The sequence below is a fragment of the Mustelus asterias genome, chromosome 16 (assembly GCF_964213995.1).
Source record: "Mustelus asterias chromosome 16, sMusAst1.hap1.1, whole genome shotgun sequence".
NCBI lineage: Eukaryota > Metazoa > Chordata > Chondrichthyes > Carcharhiniformes > Triakidae > Mustelus > Mustelus asterias.
Genome location: NC_135816.1, coordinates 7,920,142 through 7,940,258, shown reverse-complemented (window position 1 = coordinate 7,940,258; position 20,117 = coordinate 7,920,142). Strand labels below are relative to the sequence as shown.

At 43.1% G+C, this 20,117-nt stretch overlaps 2 protein-coding genes across 3 annotated transcripts in view; both read left to right on the top strand.

The window, feature by feature from the left end:
* Positions 1-20,117, top strand: part of LOC144505630 (protocadherin beta-16-like) — a 129,176-nt gene that overhangs the window by 47,003 nt on the left and 62,056 nt on the right. The window lies entirely within an intron of this gene.
* Positions 6,746-9,226, top strand: LOC144505564 (protocadherin-10-like). Its single transcript, XM_078231687.1, has one exon. The coding sequence runs from the start codon at positions 6,746-6,748 to the stop codon at positions 9,224-9,226; it is 2,481 nt and encodes an 826-aa protein (XP_078087813.1).

The following is a 20,117-nucleotide window of genomic DNA, read 5'->3' as shown; positions in this document are numbered from 1 at the left end:
TTCCTGTAAATGATGGCGAGAAGTGATCACACATCTGCAGCTGTAGTTTAACCAGTGTTTTATACAGTTCAATAATTACATCCCTGCTTTTGCATTCAATAATTCGCCAAATAAAGGGAAATGTTGCATATGCTGTCTTGACCACCTTGCCCACCGTTTTGCCACTTTCAAGGATCGGCGGTCATACACTCCAAGGCCTCTCACTTCCTCAACTCATCTTACTATCTTCCTGTTTATTGAGTAGCATCATTTGCCGGTTCACTTTGGCTAGATATGTTTTCATGACCTCATAATTGTCTCTCTTTTTGTTTAATATATTAATCTTCGACCCATGGTTCTCTCCCTGAAATTGAATGTAAAATTCAATCACAGAAACATAGAAACATAGAAGATAGGAGCAGGAGGCTCTAGTCAGACGACATTTGGAGTATTATGAGCAGTTTTGGGCCCCATATCTAAGGAAGGATGTGCTGGCCTTGGGAAGGTCCATAGGAGGTTCACAAGAATGATCCCTGGAATGAAAAGCTTGTTGTTTGAGGAACGGTTAAGGACTTTAGGTCTGAACACTGAGTTTAGAAGGTTGAGGAGGGATCTTATTGTAACGTACAGGATACTGCGAGGCCTGGATAGAGTGGACGTGGAGAGGACGTTTCCATGAGTGGGAAAAATTAGAACCAGAGGGCACAACCTCAGGCGGAAGGGACGATCCTTTAAAACAGAGTTGAGGAGGAATTTCTTCAGCCAGACAGTGGCGAATCTGTGGACTCTTTGCCGCAGAAGGCTATGGAATCCAGGTCATTGAGTGCCTTTCAGACAGAGATAGATAGGCTCTTGATTAATAGGGGGATCAGGGATTATGGGGAATCGACAGGAGAACGGGGATGAGAAAGATAATCAGCCATGATTGAATGGCGGAGCAGACTCGATGGGCCGAGTGACCTAATTCTGCTCCTTATGGTCTTATGGTCTTATAGGAGGCCATTCGGCCCTTCATGCCTGCTCCGTCATTCATCATGATCATGGTTGATCATCCAACTCAATAGCCTAATCCTGCTTTCTTCCCATAACCTTTGATCCCATTTGCCCCAAGTGCTGTATCGAGCCGCCTCTTGAATACATTCAACGTGCTGGTATCAACTACTTCCGGTGGTAAGGAATTCCACAGGCTCACCACTCCTTGCGTGAAGAAATGTCTCCCCATCTCCGTCCTAAATGGTTTACCCTGTATCCTGGGACTATGACCCCTTGTTCTGGGCACGCCTGCTATCGGGAACATCCTTCCTGCCTCTATCCTTTCTCGTCCTATTAGAATTTTTTAAGTCTCTATGAGATTCTCCCTCCCCTCATTCGTCTGAACTCCAGCGAAAACAATCCTAACCGAGTCAATCTCTCCTCATACATCAGTCCCGCCATTCCCAGAATCAGCCTGGTGAACCTTTGCTGCACCAACTCGAGAGCAAAAACATCCTTCCTCAGAAAAGGAGACCAGAATCCAGGTGTGGCTTCACCAAGGCCTGGTACAATTGCAACAACACATCCTTACTCCTGTATTCCTGTCATGATGGCTACTGCCCAGGGGTGCCTTCACTATGGGAAATTCAATTAATCACTTCGTGTTGCACAGTACCAGGTCTAGTATAGCCTGCTCTCTGTTTGGCTCCCGAAAGTACTGTTCTTAGAACTTTCCCTAAAACATTCTCTGAACTCATCATATGTGCTACTTTTTTTCCACTTGCTGTTTTCAGCCTATCTGTAAATTAAAATCTCCAATTATTGTAACTCTACCTTTCTGAAACGCTCTGATTATCTCCTTTTTTATACTCTATAACGTAGTTACAATGAGGGTACTTGTATAACACTCCCACAAGTCAATTTTAGCCTTTATTGTTTTTCGTCTCAACAAAAACAGCTTAAACATTTTGGTTTCCTGAATTTAGGTCATCCATCTCTAATACAGTTGTAATTTACAGAGCCACCTTTCACTAACTTCCTCTCCTTCCTAAATGCCATTTACCTGTCCAAATTCAGATCCCAATATCTGCCATTCTGCTGCCATGTCTCTGTAATTGTTGTAGAATCATGCTTATTTATTTCTATTTGCACTATCAGTTCATATCTTTTGTTTCCAAAGGTAATTAATTTAGATACAATACATTTAACTTTGTCCTAAATGTTTGTAACCGCTGGCCTTATCTTCTGACTTAATCCTAGACATGTACTCGCTATCCCGTTGGTCTGTTTATTATTTTCCATCTTAATACCTTTCCCGATTTCCTTGTTGGTTTGCACATCTTCCAGAATTTGAGCTCTCGATCCCACTATTTATTTTAAATCATTCTCCAATCCCGAGTTATTCGACTAAATAGAATATCAGTCCCAAATCGTCCAGTGTAGACTGTCTCAATATTACAGATCCCAAATTCGCCGGCACAGGTGCCAGCAGCCCGGAAAGCAAAACCCACTTTGCCCACGCCAGACTTTGAGCCATGCGTTCATTTTTCTAATCTTAGCTGCGTTATGGAATTTGCATGTAGTTCATGGACTTATCCAGAAACTGTTACCTTTGAGGTTCTGCTGCTTCCTTCTACTTTTTACATACTGCCTATGCATAATCTCCTTCCCCGCCCTGCCTTTGTCGTTGGTACCTAGGTAGACCACGTCAACTGGATCCTTCCTCTCCCACTGTCAGTTTTTCTCCAGTTCTGAGTAAATGTCACCAAACTCTGACAGTGGGCAGGCAAAACAGCCATCTGAGCCCTCGCTTTTTGTTGCTGTCTCAGTGCCAATCCCGTTCACTGTGTTATTCTTACTACGACTCCATTGCGTTGGTTCCCCTCACATGGATGGCTTGCATTTAATCCTCGTTCGTAATTAGTAAGATTAATAAGGCTCCCTCAGATGAAGAGGTCAAGGTAGTAATCTTGAATTTGTAATTAAAATTTAGAGCGAGCAGAAGTCAGAAGTCAAGGAGCTGGTTGAGTTGAAGATTTGAATCACTCGTGAAATGGATTCACTCATTGAACCGAATGAGAACATCTCAAAGAAGAAGTGAAAATAACTAGTTGTAAAATGCAATATGGTGCGCCGACAACATTCAAGATAACATGGTTGTTGCCATCGGCGAAATATGAAGGAATATTTTGAAGTTATTATTGAGGACGAGCTTGGGACAGAAGACAAGTGCGAGAGAATGATAGCATAGCGCTGATGGCTGGGTTCAGCAAGCTGGGCTTAAATTGCCAACACTGAGTCCATCCAGCAGTGAGAGTAGGGTTTTCCAAGCCTTGGAGTGTGGGAGGTGGACTATTGATCTGGATCTGCAGAAGCAACTGAAAGAATCAGCTCAAGGCAACTGCTCCTCGAAGTGAAATCTATTGGAATCGCTTCAAAATAGAAGTGGAAAAGTACTATTTTAGCGCAGGGGGGCGGGGGGAGGGTTGGGGGGGGGGGGGTGTTGTGGGGCGGGGGGAGGGGTGTGTGACGTATACAGATAGCAGTAAAACATTGATAGGGTGAGCATCACAAGTAAAGTCAGCCTGAATGGAACGGAACTTTCAAATTGTGGAGTGAAACATGCCTCAGACTAGCGGGCAATGTACCCGACGAAGCAAAGCAAATTTCGGGTTCAACAGCAATCCAGCAGGTGATAGATTCTGGAAAGTTGCTTCGAAAATAAAGGTTGCTCTACAAGTCAATAACTCTTCTCAGCCCAAAATAGGGTAACTTTCTCCCCAAAGTCAACAGTTCACTGGAATAAATTTACGCCTGCATGTGTTTTCTGAAGAGATGACAACGTAAGAGCATAAGACGCAGGGGCAGAAGTAGGCCATTTGGCCCATCGAGTCTGCTCCACCTTTCAATGAGATCATGGCTGATGTGAAATACTAACCCTCAACTCCACTTTCCCGCCTTATTCCCATAACCCTTGATTCACCTACTAATAAAACATCTGTCTATCTCAGCCTTGAGCATACTCAATGACCTAACATCTACAACCGTCTGAGGTGAAGAATTCCACAGTTTCACTCCCTTCTGAGAAAATAAGTTGCTTCTCACCTCTGTCTTAAATGGGCAACCCCTTACTCTGAGATTTTGCCCTTTGTCGATAGACTCTCCGACAAGGGGAAGAAACCTCTCAACATCTATCCTGTCAAGCTTCCTGAGCATTCTATATATTTAACAAGGTCGTGAATTAACGGCAACCGAAAGTAGTAGACCAGAGCAATGAGGGATCCAAAAAATCAAATGGAAGCAGGATGCTGTTGTCAAAAAGTGCCAGTGGAAACAGAAAATAGATGGATTGAGCAACCTACTGTTAGAGTAAAGAGTCTAAGTAGTCTGGACGGGGAGAGGAAAGCGGAAAGCAATGGATGACCATGCATCGATTTGCGAAATAGATTGAGTTTGTAAGTTGCATGGGAACGGAATCGAGTGGTCTTCATGTTGTACGAAAGCTTGTTTCACGAAGTTGTCGTGGTATGCAAAGGGTCTTGTTTAGTCACATTAGAAATTCGAATGTTGTTACTTTCTCAGATTTTGACTTGCTTTGATTTGATTTGATTTATTATTGTCACACGTATGGGGATAGAGTGAAAATATTATTTCTTGCACATTATATAGACAAAACATAGAGTTCCCAGAGTACATAGGGGAGTAGGAAAGGACTAGGTGCAGAATACAGTGTTACAGTCAAAGCTAGGGTGCACAGAAATACCAGCTTAATATATGGTAGGTCCATTCAAAAATCTGATGGCAGCAGGGAAGATACCGTTCTTGAGTCGGTTGGCACATGACCACAGACTTTTGTATCGTTTTCCCGATGGAAAAAGGTGGAAAAGAGGATGTCCAGGTTTCGTGGGTTCCTTGATTATGCTGGCTGCTTTTCCGAGGGAGCAGGAAGCGTGGACGCGGTGAGTGGATGAGAGGTTGGGTTGCGTGATTGACTGGGCTACGTTCACAACCCTTTGCACTTTTTTGCTGTCTTGGTCAGAGCAGGAGCCATACAGAGCTGTGACACAACCCGAAAGGATGTTTTCTATGGCGCATCTATAAAAATTGATGCGAGTCATAATGGACATGCTGAATTTCTTTAACCTAACTTCTCCCTTAGCTTAATTGTATTTAAACTCAGTAAGAAGTCTGCAACACCAGGTTAAAGTTCAACAGGTTTATTTGGAGTCACGAGGTTTCAGAGCGCTGCTCCTTCACGTGATGAAGGAGCAGCACTCGGAAAGCTCGTGATTCCAAATAAACCTGTTGGACTTTAACCTGGTGTTGTGAGACGTCTTACCATGCCCACCCCAGTCCAAATCCACATCGTATTCAAACTCAGCAGCCCTGAATTCTGAAGCTAATTAAACCTATTTTGGGTAGGTATTTGCATGTGGAAGATGATTAATTCCCCAAATGTATATAGAATAGAATAATTTTGTGTGCAAACAGTTATCAGGCTCCATTTCGTTTGGTTTTGTTGACTGACAAATTGTTTCCTACGATTTGATTGATGAAAGTGACATGCCCAGACACACTTGAACCAAATAGACGCGTAATCTTGAATGTTAAAGAAAATGCTTGCGTGTAAATAGATATGCATTGTCAGGGCTGACTCTAAGTTCAGATTGATAATTTTATATTTGACCATTATGTCGTATCTGCTTTGCATATTCTGCATAGTGTAGAAGCCCTTGTCTCTAGGTTGGGAGCGTTGCGTGAACAGGGATGCAGATTTAATGAACAAATATTTGATAGAACAGTGACTTTTGAAAAATTACACCTGTATAACTGAGGAACACTTGCCACAAAATTCTTCTTTCATGTTGTTTTCCGATGACGCTATTTTGCACTTGTAATATACTCTTGGAATTTGATGATGCTACATCAAGACCGCCTCGACTGTCCATCCCGGCGTACCCTTGCAAGGTTATGTTAGACCTTCCTTTTGCAGCGTGCGTTAATTCCGCGTAAGAACGGGTGAGAAAAAATGATATGCTTCACTTAAAGAACACAATATTAATGGTTGAACATCCTTCAGTCTAATTTTATTTAAATATAGCCAATAAAGTGGCCTGTCGGTCCCGATAAACTATTTACTATACTGTTCTGATGTATCAAACATGATATTAATCGATCTACCAAAGTAACTTGAATACATAGATTAATTCAACTGGTTGCAATACTCCCACATTTGAAGAATAAATTAGTAAAGTTGTCCAAAGAACTGGTTTTCTGATACATCAAATATATTATAATAAAATTGCACCTCAATGAGGAAACAAAATAAATCTTCTCAGGAATATAAACCGGCAAAGTCAATTAAAGTTGCACAACGTTAATAACAGAACGCAGTTCTTCCGGTGTTCGGTAGAGGCACTATTGCTTTAAGATTATGTGGTGCGATTATTGGCCGAGTCTCTTTGTGTCGCTGTCTACCAATGAGGTGAAGTAATGCCACTGGAGATCCAGCCCCACTTCCCCTACACGAAACAGTGGGCAGTGTCGAAGAAAGGAATAGCATTGATCTTTCCAAGCTCTCCATTCGTAACTCGGCAAAGGCCGAGGAAATATAGGGCTATTTGCACAAATATTCTCAGCGATCTGGACAAAAGGCAATTCGGTGTTCTAAAGAAAGCACAGCGGCTTAGCTCGTTAACCAAGGTAATGAACAATTCCGTGATGGACGCTATCTCAATGGGGTTATAATTGATCGGAGAATCTGGCAGTTATATTTGCTGTAGTTTGATTCAGAATGACCTCCTTGCTTTCTAGCGGGGTGTCGAAAAGGCCCGTTCTTTATGTGCTACTCATATGCGTTGCATATTCATGTTGTGAGAACATTCACTACACAATTCCTGAAGAACTGGAGCTTAGTGACTTTGTTGGTAATATCGCTTCGGACCTGGGGTTAGACATTAAACAGCTAATGGCACGGGGATTTCGGATTGCAACTGAAAATAAAATACAATATTTAGATGTCAATTTAAAAACTGGAATTCTATTTATAAAAGAAAAAATAGACAGAGACGAGCTTTGTGAACAAAGCTTCACATGTGTATTGATGCTGGAGGCTGTGGTTGAAAATCCGCTTCAGCTATATCGTATAGAAATTGAGATTCTCGACCTAAATGACAACGCGCCCGTGTTCCAGAGAAAAGAGGTTCATTTAGAAATCTCGGAACTGATGCCGGCTGGAACGACTTTTCCACTCCAGGGCGCCACGGACGCGGACGCTGGGACCAACATGGTTCGCTCCTACCAACTGAGCCCAAACGAGTATTTCACTTTGAAATCACAGGCAGATACCGAATTAACTGGCACCCCAGAACTGGTGCTGGAGCGGCCCCTAGACCGAGAGCAACAATCCACACATCGGTTAACACTGACAGCGTTTGATGGAGGAATTCCACAAAAATCCGGAACCACCCAGATTAACATCAATGTGATTGATGCAAACGACAATGCCCCAGTTTGCGAACAAAACGTCTATCACATCACCACTGCGGAAAACGTGCGTAAAAATACATTGATTGTTAAAGTAACTGCGGTGGATTTGGACGAAGGCCTTAATGGTGAGGTAACTTATTCTTTGAGCGAGAACACTGCGGATAGAGTTCGGGAAGTATTCAGTTTAAATTCGGTAAACGGAGAAATTAGAGTAACCGGTCCTCTGGACTTTGAAGAAACAGAGAATTATCAGGTTTTGATACAAGCTAAGGACAGAGGTACACACCCAGTACCCGTATACTGTAAAGTTCTGATAAAGGTTACTGATGTCAATGATAATTATCCTGAAATAATAACAAAATCGACATTGAACAGTATCCAGGAAAACGCGTCTCCCAACACTGCAGTAGCTCTTTTCCGGGTTACGGACCGAGATTCTACAAACAGACAGAAGGTTTATTGTCGAATCGCCAGAGATATACCTTTTAAATTGAATAGTTCTTCTAGTAACTACTATACATTGGTCACTCATAGTGATACAGACCGTGAAAAAGTGCCAGAGTACAATATTACCATTACATGTACAGATACTGGTTCCCCTCCCTTGTCGACTACGAAAACCATCCGAGTTCAAGTCTCAGACATAAACGACAACGCGCCACGTTTTAAGCAACATTCGCTCATCATGTATGTCACAGAAAATAATGTAATTGGTTCCTCTATTGGCTCGGTGTCAGCCTTTGATCCAGATTCCAATGAAAATGCTGCATTGTCGTATTCCATTGTCGACAATCTGATAAATGGTTCACCGGCATCTTCATTTGTCTCAATAAACACAGCCAGTGGTGTGATATTTGCACAGCGCTCATTTGATTTTGAACATATAAAATCTTTTGAGTTCCATGTCAAGGTAAGAGACGCTGGTTCGCCACCTCTCAGCAGTAATGCACTTGTGAATGTGATCATCGTCGATCAGAATGACAATGCTCCCGTGATCGTGTCGCCGTTGCCAAATAAAGAATCAGTGGTAGAGGAAACAATACCAAGATCCGTCGAATCGGGTTACTTGGTTGCAAAAGTGACAGCCACTGATGCCGATTCTGGTTTGAACGCTCAGCTTTCCTATCACCTGCGTCAGCCGACTGATAACGGCCTGTTTACGGCGGCTCCGGAAACAGGAGAAATCTGGACAGTTCGCCGCTTTGCGCGTAAAGATTCACTCAGGCAAAACATCGTAATTTTGGTGAGGGACAATGGAACCCCGTCCCTTTCAGTTACAGCCATCATCCATGTATCAGTGCAGGACGATACTACAGAAGGCGCATCTAATAGAGGCATGGTGGGGAAATCTGAGCCTTGGCAATCTGATTTTAAAAACTATTTGATGATCTTTTTTGGTATAACATCATCCCTTTTCCTTGTGGCTATTGTAATCCTTAGTTTTAAGGTTCACAAAGATAGGAATGCAACTAACAGTTACTGTTGCTGTTGGAAAATGGCGCATTTTCTCCGGAAGGACTCGCTCCATGGAACTCAAAGGGCGAGTGTAAACCTTCAAATACCACTCAATTATGCAGAGGCGCGTGGCAACGAAACTCTCCCACAAATATTTCGGTATGACAAGTGTCAAGATACAACCGTGAACGATTTTATGTTTCCAAAGTTGCATGGTATGAAGGCACCCATGATTGATATTATGACTGGCTCATGTGTCATTTCCGAGCACGAAAAAACCTTAAACTCTGTCAGCAGGGAAAACACTGAATACCACGAGGTAAGCACTTAATTGTTGCAATTTGAACCTTACTGAGCATTTTCGAAGGTGTTGTCAAGTCCTAGTTAGGGTACTGAACTAGGAATACAGACCTCGTCTCATTAGGATCGTGCAATGACAGTTTCAGAAGTTAGTTGATTTCAATGCAAAAGCATTAAAAAATCAAATGAAACATGTTTCCATGTCATCATCAAGCTGATGAAATATTGTGGTGAACTCAGCTGATCACAAATGTCACTAACACCAATGAAGGAAGGACACGTGTTGCTCTCATACATTGCTGTCGATATGCGCCTCCAGTCCTGCAATACATTAGTTCAGTCCAAACATTGACACCATCATGGGCTCGCTAACTATTCAGTCGCCGCAAATGGCAGAGTCGCCCATTCAGACCCTCCAGCCTATTCCTCAATTGGTATATAACTTGGCTGATCTACATTTCAGACCCATTTACTCACCGTTGACCGGAGTTCGTTCATTGAATTAGCCATCAACAATATATCAATAATTTCGACAGTTCCAAGAGAATAAAGCTATGCATCAGTTATCGGTCTTGCATATCTGACTGACGAGCTCAAATGGGCTAGATAACTGGTACCATATCTTGCCATAATAAAGATCATAACTGACTATAATTATCCTAAAATCACACACTTGATACTTTTGCATTAAGAAATACACGCATTACCAACGAGAAAGTGAAAGTATTTTATCAAAGGAGTTACATTCTAAGTTTAGATAGGGTCAAATTTAGCGCATATCAGAAAGAGACAAGAGACTCAAAAGAGAAAGAGACTCAAGGACAAGGGAGGGAATCTATGCATGGAGCCAGAAGAAATGGGCGAGGTATTAAATGAGTACTTTGCATCAGTATTCACCAAAGAGAAGTACTTGGTGCATGATGAGTCTGGGAAAGGATGTGTAGATAGTTTGAGTCATGTTGAGATCAAAAAGGAGGAGGTATTGGGGTTCTTGAGAAACATTAAGATAGACAAGTCTCCAGGGCCTGATGGGATATATCCCAGAATACTGAGAGAGGCAAGGGAGGAAATTGCTGGGTCCCTGAGAGAAACCTTTGTACCCTCACTGGTTACAGGGGAGGTCCCAGAGTATTGGAGAATAGCCAATGTTGTTCCCTTGTTTAAGAAGGGTAGCAAGAATAATCCAGGTAATTACAGGCCGGTGAGCCTTACATCAGTGGTAGGGAAATTATTGGAGAGGATTCTTCGAGACAGGATTTATTCCCACTTGGAAATAAGTGAGAGGCAACATGGTTTTGTGAAGGGGAGGTCGTGTCTCACGAACTTGATTGAGTTTTCCGAGGAAGTGACAAAGATGATTGATGAGGGTAGGGCAGTGGATGTTGCCTACATGGACTTTAGTAAGGCCTTTGACAAGGTCTGTCATGGCAGACTGGTACAGAAGGTGAAGTCGCATGGGATCAGAGGTGAGCTGGCAAGGTAGATACAAAACTGGCTCGGTCAAAGAAGACAGAGGGTAGCAGTGGAAGAGTGCGTTTCTGAATGGAGGGCTGCAACAAGTGGTGTTCCTCAGGGATCAATGCTGGGACCTTTGCTGTTTGTAATATATATAAATGATTTGCAGGAAAATGTAACTGGTTTGATTAGTAAGTTTGCGGACGACACAAAGTTTGGTGGATTTGCGGATAGCGATGAGGACCATCAGAGGACACAGCAGGATAATGATCAGTTGGAGACTTGGGCGGAGAGATGGCAAATGGAGTTTAATCTGGACAAATGTGAGGTAACGCAGTTTGGAAGGTCCAATACAGATAGGAAATATACAGTAAATGGCAGCACCCTTATGAGTATTGATAGGCAAAAGTAAAAAAGGCCACTGAATGTGGCAATGCAGGTGGAGAAGGTAGTCAAGAAGGCATACGGCATGCTTGCCTTCATTGGCCGAGGGGTTGAGTTTAAAAATTGGCAAGGCATGTTGCAGCTTTATAGAGCCTGAGTTAGGCCGCACTTGAAATATAGTGTTCAATTCTGGTCGCCACACTACCAGAAGGATGTGGAGGCTTTGGAGGGGGCACAGAAAAGGTTTACCAGGATGTTGCCTGTTATGGAGGGCATTAGCTATGAGGAGAGTTTGGACAAACTTGGTTTGTTCGCACTGGGACAACGGAGGTTGAGGGGCGACCTGATAGATGTCTACAAGATTATGAGAGACATGGACAGAGTGGATAGTCAGAAGCTTTTTCCCAGGGTGGAAGAGTCAATTACTTGGGGGCACAGGTTTAAGGTGCGAGGGGCAAGGTTTAAAGGAGATGTATGAGGCAGATTTTTTACACAGAGAGTAGTGGGTGCCTGGAACCCGTTGCCGGGGAAGGTAGTGGAAGTGAATACGGTAGCGATTTTTAAGGAGCGTCTTGACAAATACATGGTCCCCGGAAGGGTAGGGGGTTTTTGTTAAGTCGGGCAGCATGGTCGGTGCAGGCTTGGAGGGCCGAAGGCCTGTTCCTGTGCTGTAATTTTCTTTGTTCTTTGCTCTTTGAGATCTGAGGAAATCTAGCGGAAAGGAATTAACGCAGATCATGAAGACAAGCTGGCGAATAAGGTGATGGGTACTTAGAGAAGACAAGTGGCATATTAAGAAAGGGTCCAGGAACAAAAGCACAGAGAAAAACGGAAGGAAATCCGTTTCTCGAGAATAAATCTGTCAATGGCAATGGATTCACAATCATGCGCAAAGTATTACAATATAAGTTACTTTAATTACATTAATTGGAGTACATAAAACGATTTTATCACGCCTTGAATTAAACATATAAACAGATAAACTAGGAGCAGGAATAGGATATTCGAGCCTGCTCCGCCATTCAGCATGATCATTGCTGTTCATTCAACTCAATAGCCTGATTTCTCCTCCAGCTAGCACCCTCTGCTCCAGCACTCTCTTAAGAATATTCCCCTCATTTGATATTTTCTCTCCATGTTCCACCCACCAAAATGTGCCACCTCATCCTTCTCCGCAGTGAACTTTATCTGTCTCCTATCCGCCCACTCCAGCAATTTATTTATGCACTTTTGAAGTTCTACGCTAGCCTCTTCACAGTTAACAGTGCTTTCAAGTTTGGCGCCATTCCCAAACTTTGAAATCGTCTCTGCACACCAAGATCTGTATCATTAATATATATCAGGAAAAGCATGTGTCTCAAAACATGTGTGGGCAACAGAATACACATCTTTCTCAAGCTCTGAGAAATTCAATTGACCATTACCCTCTGCTACCTATCATTCAGCCAGTGTTTCATCCACGTTGCTACTGTCCCTTTTATTCCATGCGCTATAAATTTTCTCACAAGTTTGTTGTCTGGCACTGTATTGAATACCTTCTGAAAGTCCCTGCACATCACAAAAACAGCATTACCATCATCAGCCCTTTCTGTTCCCTCCTTAAAGTACTCCAGCAACTCAGTTATACAGTATTTCCCTTTTTGAAAACTATGTTGTGTCTCCCTAATCAACCCACATGTTCCTATGTGACTATTAATTCTATCCCGAATGTTGTTTCTAAAGCTTGTCAACAACTGATCTTAAACCGACTGGTCTGTAATTTCTGGGGCTATCTTTGCAATCTTTTTTGAGCAAGGGCATAACATTTGCAATTCTACAGTCCCCGACCACATCAGCAGAGCTTGGAGAAGACGGGAAGAGTATGGTTAGCACCCCCCCCCCCCCCCCGATTTTCATTCTCACTTTCTTCATTACTCCTGATGCATCTCATCCAATCCTGGTACCCTGACAACTTTCAGTACCAACAGCCTTTTGAACACTTCCTCCTTTTGAATTTGAACCCATCTCGGGACACAGTTTCCTCATCCGCCACAATGGCCTGAGAAGCATCTTCTTGGTAAAGACAGATGTAAATTATTCATTTAGCACTGCATACATGTCCCCAACCTCCATTTCTAAATGCACCTTTAGGTCCAGAATTGGCCCCACTCTTTTTCCATCCCATTAATATTTATATGCCAACAGAAGACTTTGGGATTCCCCTTTTTGTTGGCTGCCAGTCTTTTCTAATTATCCCTCTTCGCTTCTCTGATGTATTTTCTTCACTTCCTTTCTGACCCTTCTGTGCGTCCTGTGCTTCTCAACTGTATATTCTACGCGACACCTGTCATAATCACACTTCTTCTTCCTTGTCTTAATTTCTATATCCTTTTTCATCCAAGGAGCTCTGGATTTGTCTGTATTGCATTTACATTTTAAGGGAATATGTCTTGCCTGTGTCCAAACCATATCTGCTTTGAAGGTGCATTGTTCAGCGGCAGTTATTTCCAACTCTGTCCTTGCCCATTAAAATCGGGTCTCCTCGCGTTAGCTATTTTACTCTTAATTACCTATTACCCTTTATGATTATCATCCTGAATCTTAAGTTTCAATGATCAGTGTCTCCAAAGTTTTCCCCCATTGATACTTGGTTTACTTGGCCCACCTCATTTCCAAGAAGCAGGTCCAACAATGCATCCTTGCTTGTTGGATGGGACACGTACTGCTGTATACAATTTAGGATTTTTTACTCCTCTCCGTACACTGCCACTGCCCCAGGCTACATTCAGCTAATTAACTCTCCATTGTAACTACTCTTTAATAATTGCAACTTTCTGTAATTTCCATTAATGTTCTTTTAGCTCCTTCTCAATATTGGGTGCTCCATAGATCAACAGATCAACGTTATGGCACACTTTTTTGTCCTTAGATCTAGCCAACTTGATTTCGTCCTTGTGCCCTCTGCGACACCCTCTTCATCGAACAAAGCAATGCTCTCCTGTACTAATATTGCCATCCCTCTTCCTTCCCTTTGCTATTCGTTCTGAACACTATGTAACCAGCAATATTGAATACACCATTCGGCCCTTCCTTGAGCCAGGTTTCTGTTGTCGCCACAAGCTAATGTTTACATAATGCAAACTGCACTTGTAACTCTCCAGTTTTATTTACTATACTTCATGCATTCACAAACATGCGCAGTAATCATAATTTAGACGTCATTACTTACTCCGACTTCAACATTAACTCACTATTCTTTATATTAGTGCTTTCTAACCCTCCCAGTATTATGCGCATCTGGATATTCCTCTCCAATATTTCCTCTTTATTTCCACACCCTTGTTGACAGCACTAACACAGTTCAAGAAGGAATTTAGTCGCAGTTCTGTACAGGTGCAAACCATTAGGCTGACACAGGTGCCATCTCCCCCAGAGCCAATTCCAGTGTCCCAAGAATCTAAAGCCCTCGCTTCTGCACCATCTTTGCAGCTACGTTTTCATCTGCTTTTCCCTCCAATTTCTGTACTCAATTACCGGCTGTGAGCTCCTGCTTGCGAAAGATCTTCTTAACTCCCTTAAATCTGATTGTAGGACTCCATGCCCCTTCCTACCTAACTTATTGTAGTAATGGAGATCACGATCCCTGGCTATTCACCCTACCCCAGATGAATGTCCTGCAGCTGCTCCGTGACATCTTTCATCATGGCACCAGGGAGTCAACATGTAATCTTGGAGTCACTATGGCCATAGAAACGCTTGTCCGTTCCGACACGGTGGCACAGTAGTTGCACTGCTGCCTCACAGTGCCAGGGACCTGGGTTCGATTCCCGGCTTCGGTCACTGTCTGTGTAGAGATGGCATATTCTCCCCGTGTCTGCGCGGGTTTCCTCCGGGTGCTGCAGTTGGTTAGGTACATTGATCCGAACAGGTGCCGGAGTGTGGCAACTAGGGGAATTTCGCAGTAACTTCATTGCAGTGTTAATGTAAAGCCTTACTTGTGACTAATAAATAAACTTTTAACTTTAACTAACGAATCCCCCATCACTATTGATTTTCCCTTCTTCATCCGGCCTGCTGTGCAACCGAGCCACTGCTGCTGCCACGAACCAGCATTTTGTTGTTTTGTTATTTTGAGGAACCAGCACCCCACGAGCTTGCAAAATATAGAATCGATTTCTGAACGGCACCTCGGGGGTGTCCGAGACCACGTGCCTAGTTCTCTTCGACTTCATGTTGGTAACGCATTCCCTCTCAGTCTCCAGGCCTTAGGCTGCGATGTGACTACCACTCTGATCATGCTATCCACGTAGATGGCAGCCCCCCGGATGTGTCACGGTGACTGCAGACCGCCCTGGAGCTCTGAATCTTGAGTTCGAGTTTCTAGTCTGCACATACGGTCGTCTCGGACATGCATTCGGATTGACTGACCTGCCCTGCCAAGATTGCCGTGATGATACATCGAGACTAAGGGATTAACGAATACGATTTCAGATGCGTCAGTAAATTCGTCACCGTAAATATAGTGCTAAATGTTGTGCTCATGTTGCAACGACCTCGATATTCAGAATATTGGGACATAAGCGCAGGAGTAGGCCATTCAGCCCATTGAGTAGGTTCCGCCAATTAACGCGATCATGGCTAATGATTTATCTCAAAAACATTCCCTCACTATCCCCATGTCCTTTCATGTCATTGGCATTTAGTAATCTGTCAATTCTGTTTTTAAGGTACTCACTAACTGAGTTTCCACAGCCCCCTGGGGTACACATTTCCAAAGATTCATCACCCTATGAGTAAAAAAGTAAATCTCCACATTTTGGTCCTCAGTGGCTTGCCTCTTATTTTGAAATTGCGTTCCCCGTTTCTAGACTCCTCAACCTATAGAGACATCTTACCTGAATCTTCCCCATTTATTCTTTTAAGTATTTTGTAGGTTTCAATAAGATTTCCTCTCAATCTTCCAAACTCCAGAGAATAAAGGTCCATTTTTCCCAATCTCTCTTCATAGGTTAGTCCCGCCATGCGAGAAACAAGTCTGATGAACTTTCATTATACTCCCTTAATAACCATAACATCGCTCCGAAAGGGGACCAAAATTGCGTACAGTACTCTAGGTGCGACCTTTCCAAAGTTCCACAGAATTAGAAAAAAAAACTTAAGTACTCATATAAACAAATCCTCTTGCAAAAAAGGCTAGCACACCATTAGAGAAAACGCTGGAAAATCGCAGCAGGTCTGGCAGCATCTGTAAGGAGAGAAAATAGCTGACATTTCGAGTCCAGATGACCCTTTGTCAAAGTTTTCACCACACCATTAACCTTCCTAATTGTTGGCTGCTGCTGCATGTTAGCTTTCATTGACTTACAGAGGAGGGCACCAGGCTGCTTTGTGCATCGACAATCTCCAATCTCTTACCATTTAAGAAATACTTTGTACACCTGTTCCTACCACCAAAGTGGATAAATTCACATTTTGTCACACAGCATTTCTTATGCTACGTTTCTGCCCATTCACTGAGTCTATCCAAATCTTCTTGAATCCGTTGTGCATCTTCCTCACAACATACATTCCCACTATACAGTTGGCCCACACATCCAAATCAGTGACACATAAAGTGAACAGCTGGGGACCAGATACTGACCCTTACAGTATCTCACTAGTCACAGCGAGAGTGAAAATGACACGTTTATTCATACTCTCTATTTTCTGTATGTTATCTAATCAATAAGCTCTGCCATATATTACATCCTATCCTAAGTGCTTTCCTTTGGCCCCCAACATGCTCTGGGGGACTTTATTAGAAATCGTCGAAAAATCCAAGTGCACCTCTTTCACGGAGTCTCTTTATCAATTCCAACAGATCCAACAGCGAAATTCCATTCATAAATGCATGTGTCATTGCCCAGTCAGATTATTTTTTGAATGGACCCATATCACACGAAATTCATCTTTCTCTACACCCTAGCTATGATTGTATCATTACATTCTGCAGTCGTTCCTTTCCTTTTCTATGAACGATATGCTTTTTCTGTATAGCATGCAAGAAACAATACTTTTCACTGTACACTAATACATGTACAGTAAGAAATCAAATCAAATCAAATCAAAAATTATTGTTATCCAAGTGTCAATGTTTCACATCCTTCATGCTGGATTGCTTATTAATGAAAATAATGGCCAGTGTTTAATTGCATGAGTAGCTTAATGATTATAATTCCACATTTATGCTATTATATATAGACTTGCAAGTAGAGAAGCATTTAAAAAGGCAAAACATATAATGGGCACAAAGAGAAATATGAAAAATGGGGGGAAGCAAAATATTGGTGCCAGTGCAAACTTTTAGGGAACCTTTAAAGGGGATTTCGAGGTTTTTAAGGAACCATGTGCAATGCGTGATAGGTGATGCATCATGTTGATCGGGGCTGTTCCGTGATCATGGAAGAGCAAAATTCTAATGAGAAGAATTTCAACAGACAGTGCAAGATGAGTGATTTTTGAATTTGGACACACAGTTTTGCAGATCACGGAAAGATTGCGCATGGGATGCTCCTTTGCGGAGACAGAACACCCACAATGGATTTTTTAAAGGCCTGGTGCGTTATAGTTGATTTCAAAAGGTAGGCATGATGCACTGATGAACTAATTTTAATGAGAGCTTGTGTGAGAACCAGGAGATTCAGAGATCATGGATTTAGTGTTAGAGCTATCAAATGGGATCATGGAAGCTGGTGAACTATCTCGCAACAAATTAGGTTCTAAAGCCTTAGGTGGAAAAGAAAGAACATAGAGAGCTGGTGAAAGTGCCGGCTTAGGTGAGGGGCGGTTGTGGTTCTTGGTGTTGGGGAAGCACTGCATTGTTTTTTAGTCTTTCGTGGAATGTGGGCGTCGCTGACGAGGCAAGCATTTGATGGCCATCCTTAAATAGTACTTTCATAGTCGAACTTTTGAAGCTATTCTGAGAAATTGCTAACATTCAGACTCAATTTGGAATGATGTATAGAAGGTAAAATTAAATTAAGCAACAAAGCGTATCAAAATGCAATCTGCAATAGTCGTGGCCCTTACGATATATGATGTGGAGATGCCGGCGTTGGACTGGGGTAAACACAGTAAGAAGTTTAACAACACCAGGTTAAAGTCCAACAGGTTTATTTGGTAGCAAAAGCCACACAAGCTTTCGAGGCTCTTACCCCCTTCTTCAGGTGAGTGGGAATTCTGTTCACAAACAGAACTTATAAAGACACAGACTCAATTTACATGAATAATGGTTGGAATGCGAATACTTACAACTAATCCAGTCTTTAAGAAACAAAACAATGGGAGTGGAGAGAGCATCAAGACAGGCTAAAAAGATGTGTATTGTCTCCAGACAAGACAGCCAGTGAAACTCTGCAGGTCCACGCAACTGTGGGAGTTACAAATAGTGTGACATAAACCCAATATCCCAGTTGAGGCCGTCCTTGTGTGTGCGGAACGTGGCTATCAGTTTCTGCTCAGCGACTCTGCGCTGTCGTGTGTCGCGAAGGCCGCCTTGGAGAACGCTTACCCGAATATCAGAGGCCGAATGCCCGTGACCGCTGAAGTGCTCCCCAACAGGAAGAGAACAGTCTTGCCTGGTGATTGTCGAGCGGTGTTCATTCATCCGTTGTCGCAGCGTCTGCATAGTTTCCCCAATGTACCATGCCTCGGGACATCCTTTCTTGCAGCGTATCAGGTAGACAACGTTGGCCGAGTTGCAAGAGTATGTACCGTGTACCTGGTGGATGGTGTTCTCACGTGAGATGATGGCATCTGTGTCGATGATCCGGCACGTCTTGCAGAGGTTGGTGTGGCAGGGTTGTGTGGTGTCTTGGTCACTGTTCTCCTGAAGGCTGGGTAGTTTGCTGCGGACAATGGTCTGTTTGAGCCTTCAACATGTCATTGATGAAGACGAACATCTCGCCAAGGCCATCCCCACACCCCCACTTCTTGCCTTCAAACAGCCGCACAACCTCCATGATCAAAAATGGCTCTGAAGCATCACGACTGACCGAGCGGGCTGATTCCTAAAGTAGCAAGGAGCTGGAATGGATCTGTGACTGATTGCGAGAAGCCCAACAAGAGGGCAACATCTACTTGAACTGGTCCTCACCAATCTACGTGTCACAATGCATCTGTCCGTGTCACATACTCTAGGAGTGATCACCGCACAGGCCTTGCGAAAATGTAGTCTCGTCTTCACAATGGGAAAACTCTGCATTATGTTGCGTGTCAGGTGCATGGTGCGGAATGGGGCAGATTTTTATCAGATTCTGCAACCCAAAACTGGACAACCTTGAGGCAGCCACCTTGTGGGCCAGCAACAGCGGAATGTTATTCAACCACAATCTGCAATCTTGTGACCCAGCAGACGCCCCTGTCCATTCTTTATCATTAGAAACAAACCGAGGGATGGAGACTGCTTCAAGGCAGAATGCAGGACAGCAAGCCGGAATCACTTCCATAGACACGGAAAAATGATGTGCCAACATGGTGAAGCTACAACACAGAAGTACTTGCATGCCAAAAAAACAGAATGCGATGACAGAGGTAAACGATCCCACAAGCAAAAGATCAGATCACAGTTCTGTCTTCCTGCCGCACAGAGTCGTACATGGTGGTCGGCAATTAATCAGCTAACTGCAGTCGGAGGCACCACCACTATCCCTTTCTCAATGACCGGATTGCGATGCACCTCAGTGCAGAAGACAAATATGAAACATTTGCAACTATCTTCAGTCAGAATAACCGAATGGTTGTTCTAGGACTCCTATTGAATTCCTCAGCTTTACACATGCCTTCAGACTCCATGTAACATCAAGAATATGATGCTATCGCTGGATACTGCAAAAGCCCTCTGATATGACAATATTCCAGCAACAATGCTGAAGATATGTGCTCCAGAACGCGCCATGCCACCCAGCAAAACGTTTCCAATAACTGTAGCACTGGCACAGACCCGAAAATATGCAAAATATCCAAGGTATGTTCTCTTCACAAAAAATACACCTGTACATTTAAAAGAAATATTACCCTTCAGTCTTCTCACGATCGTCAAAAAAATTATTGAAGGTGTTTTTCAT

Excerpts from the sequence above, each read along its gene's own strand:
- LOC144505564 (XM_078231687.1), top strand. The coding sequence starts at position 6,746 with ATGACCTCCTTGCTTTCTAGCGGGGTGTCGAAAAGGCCCGTTCTTTAT.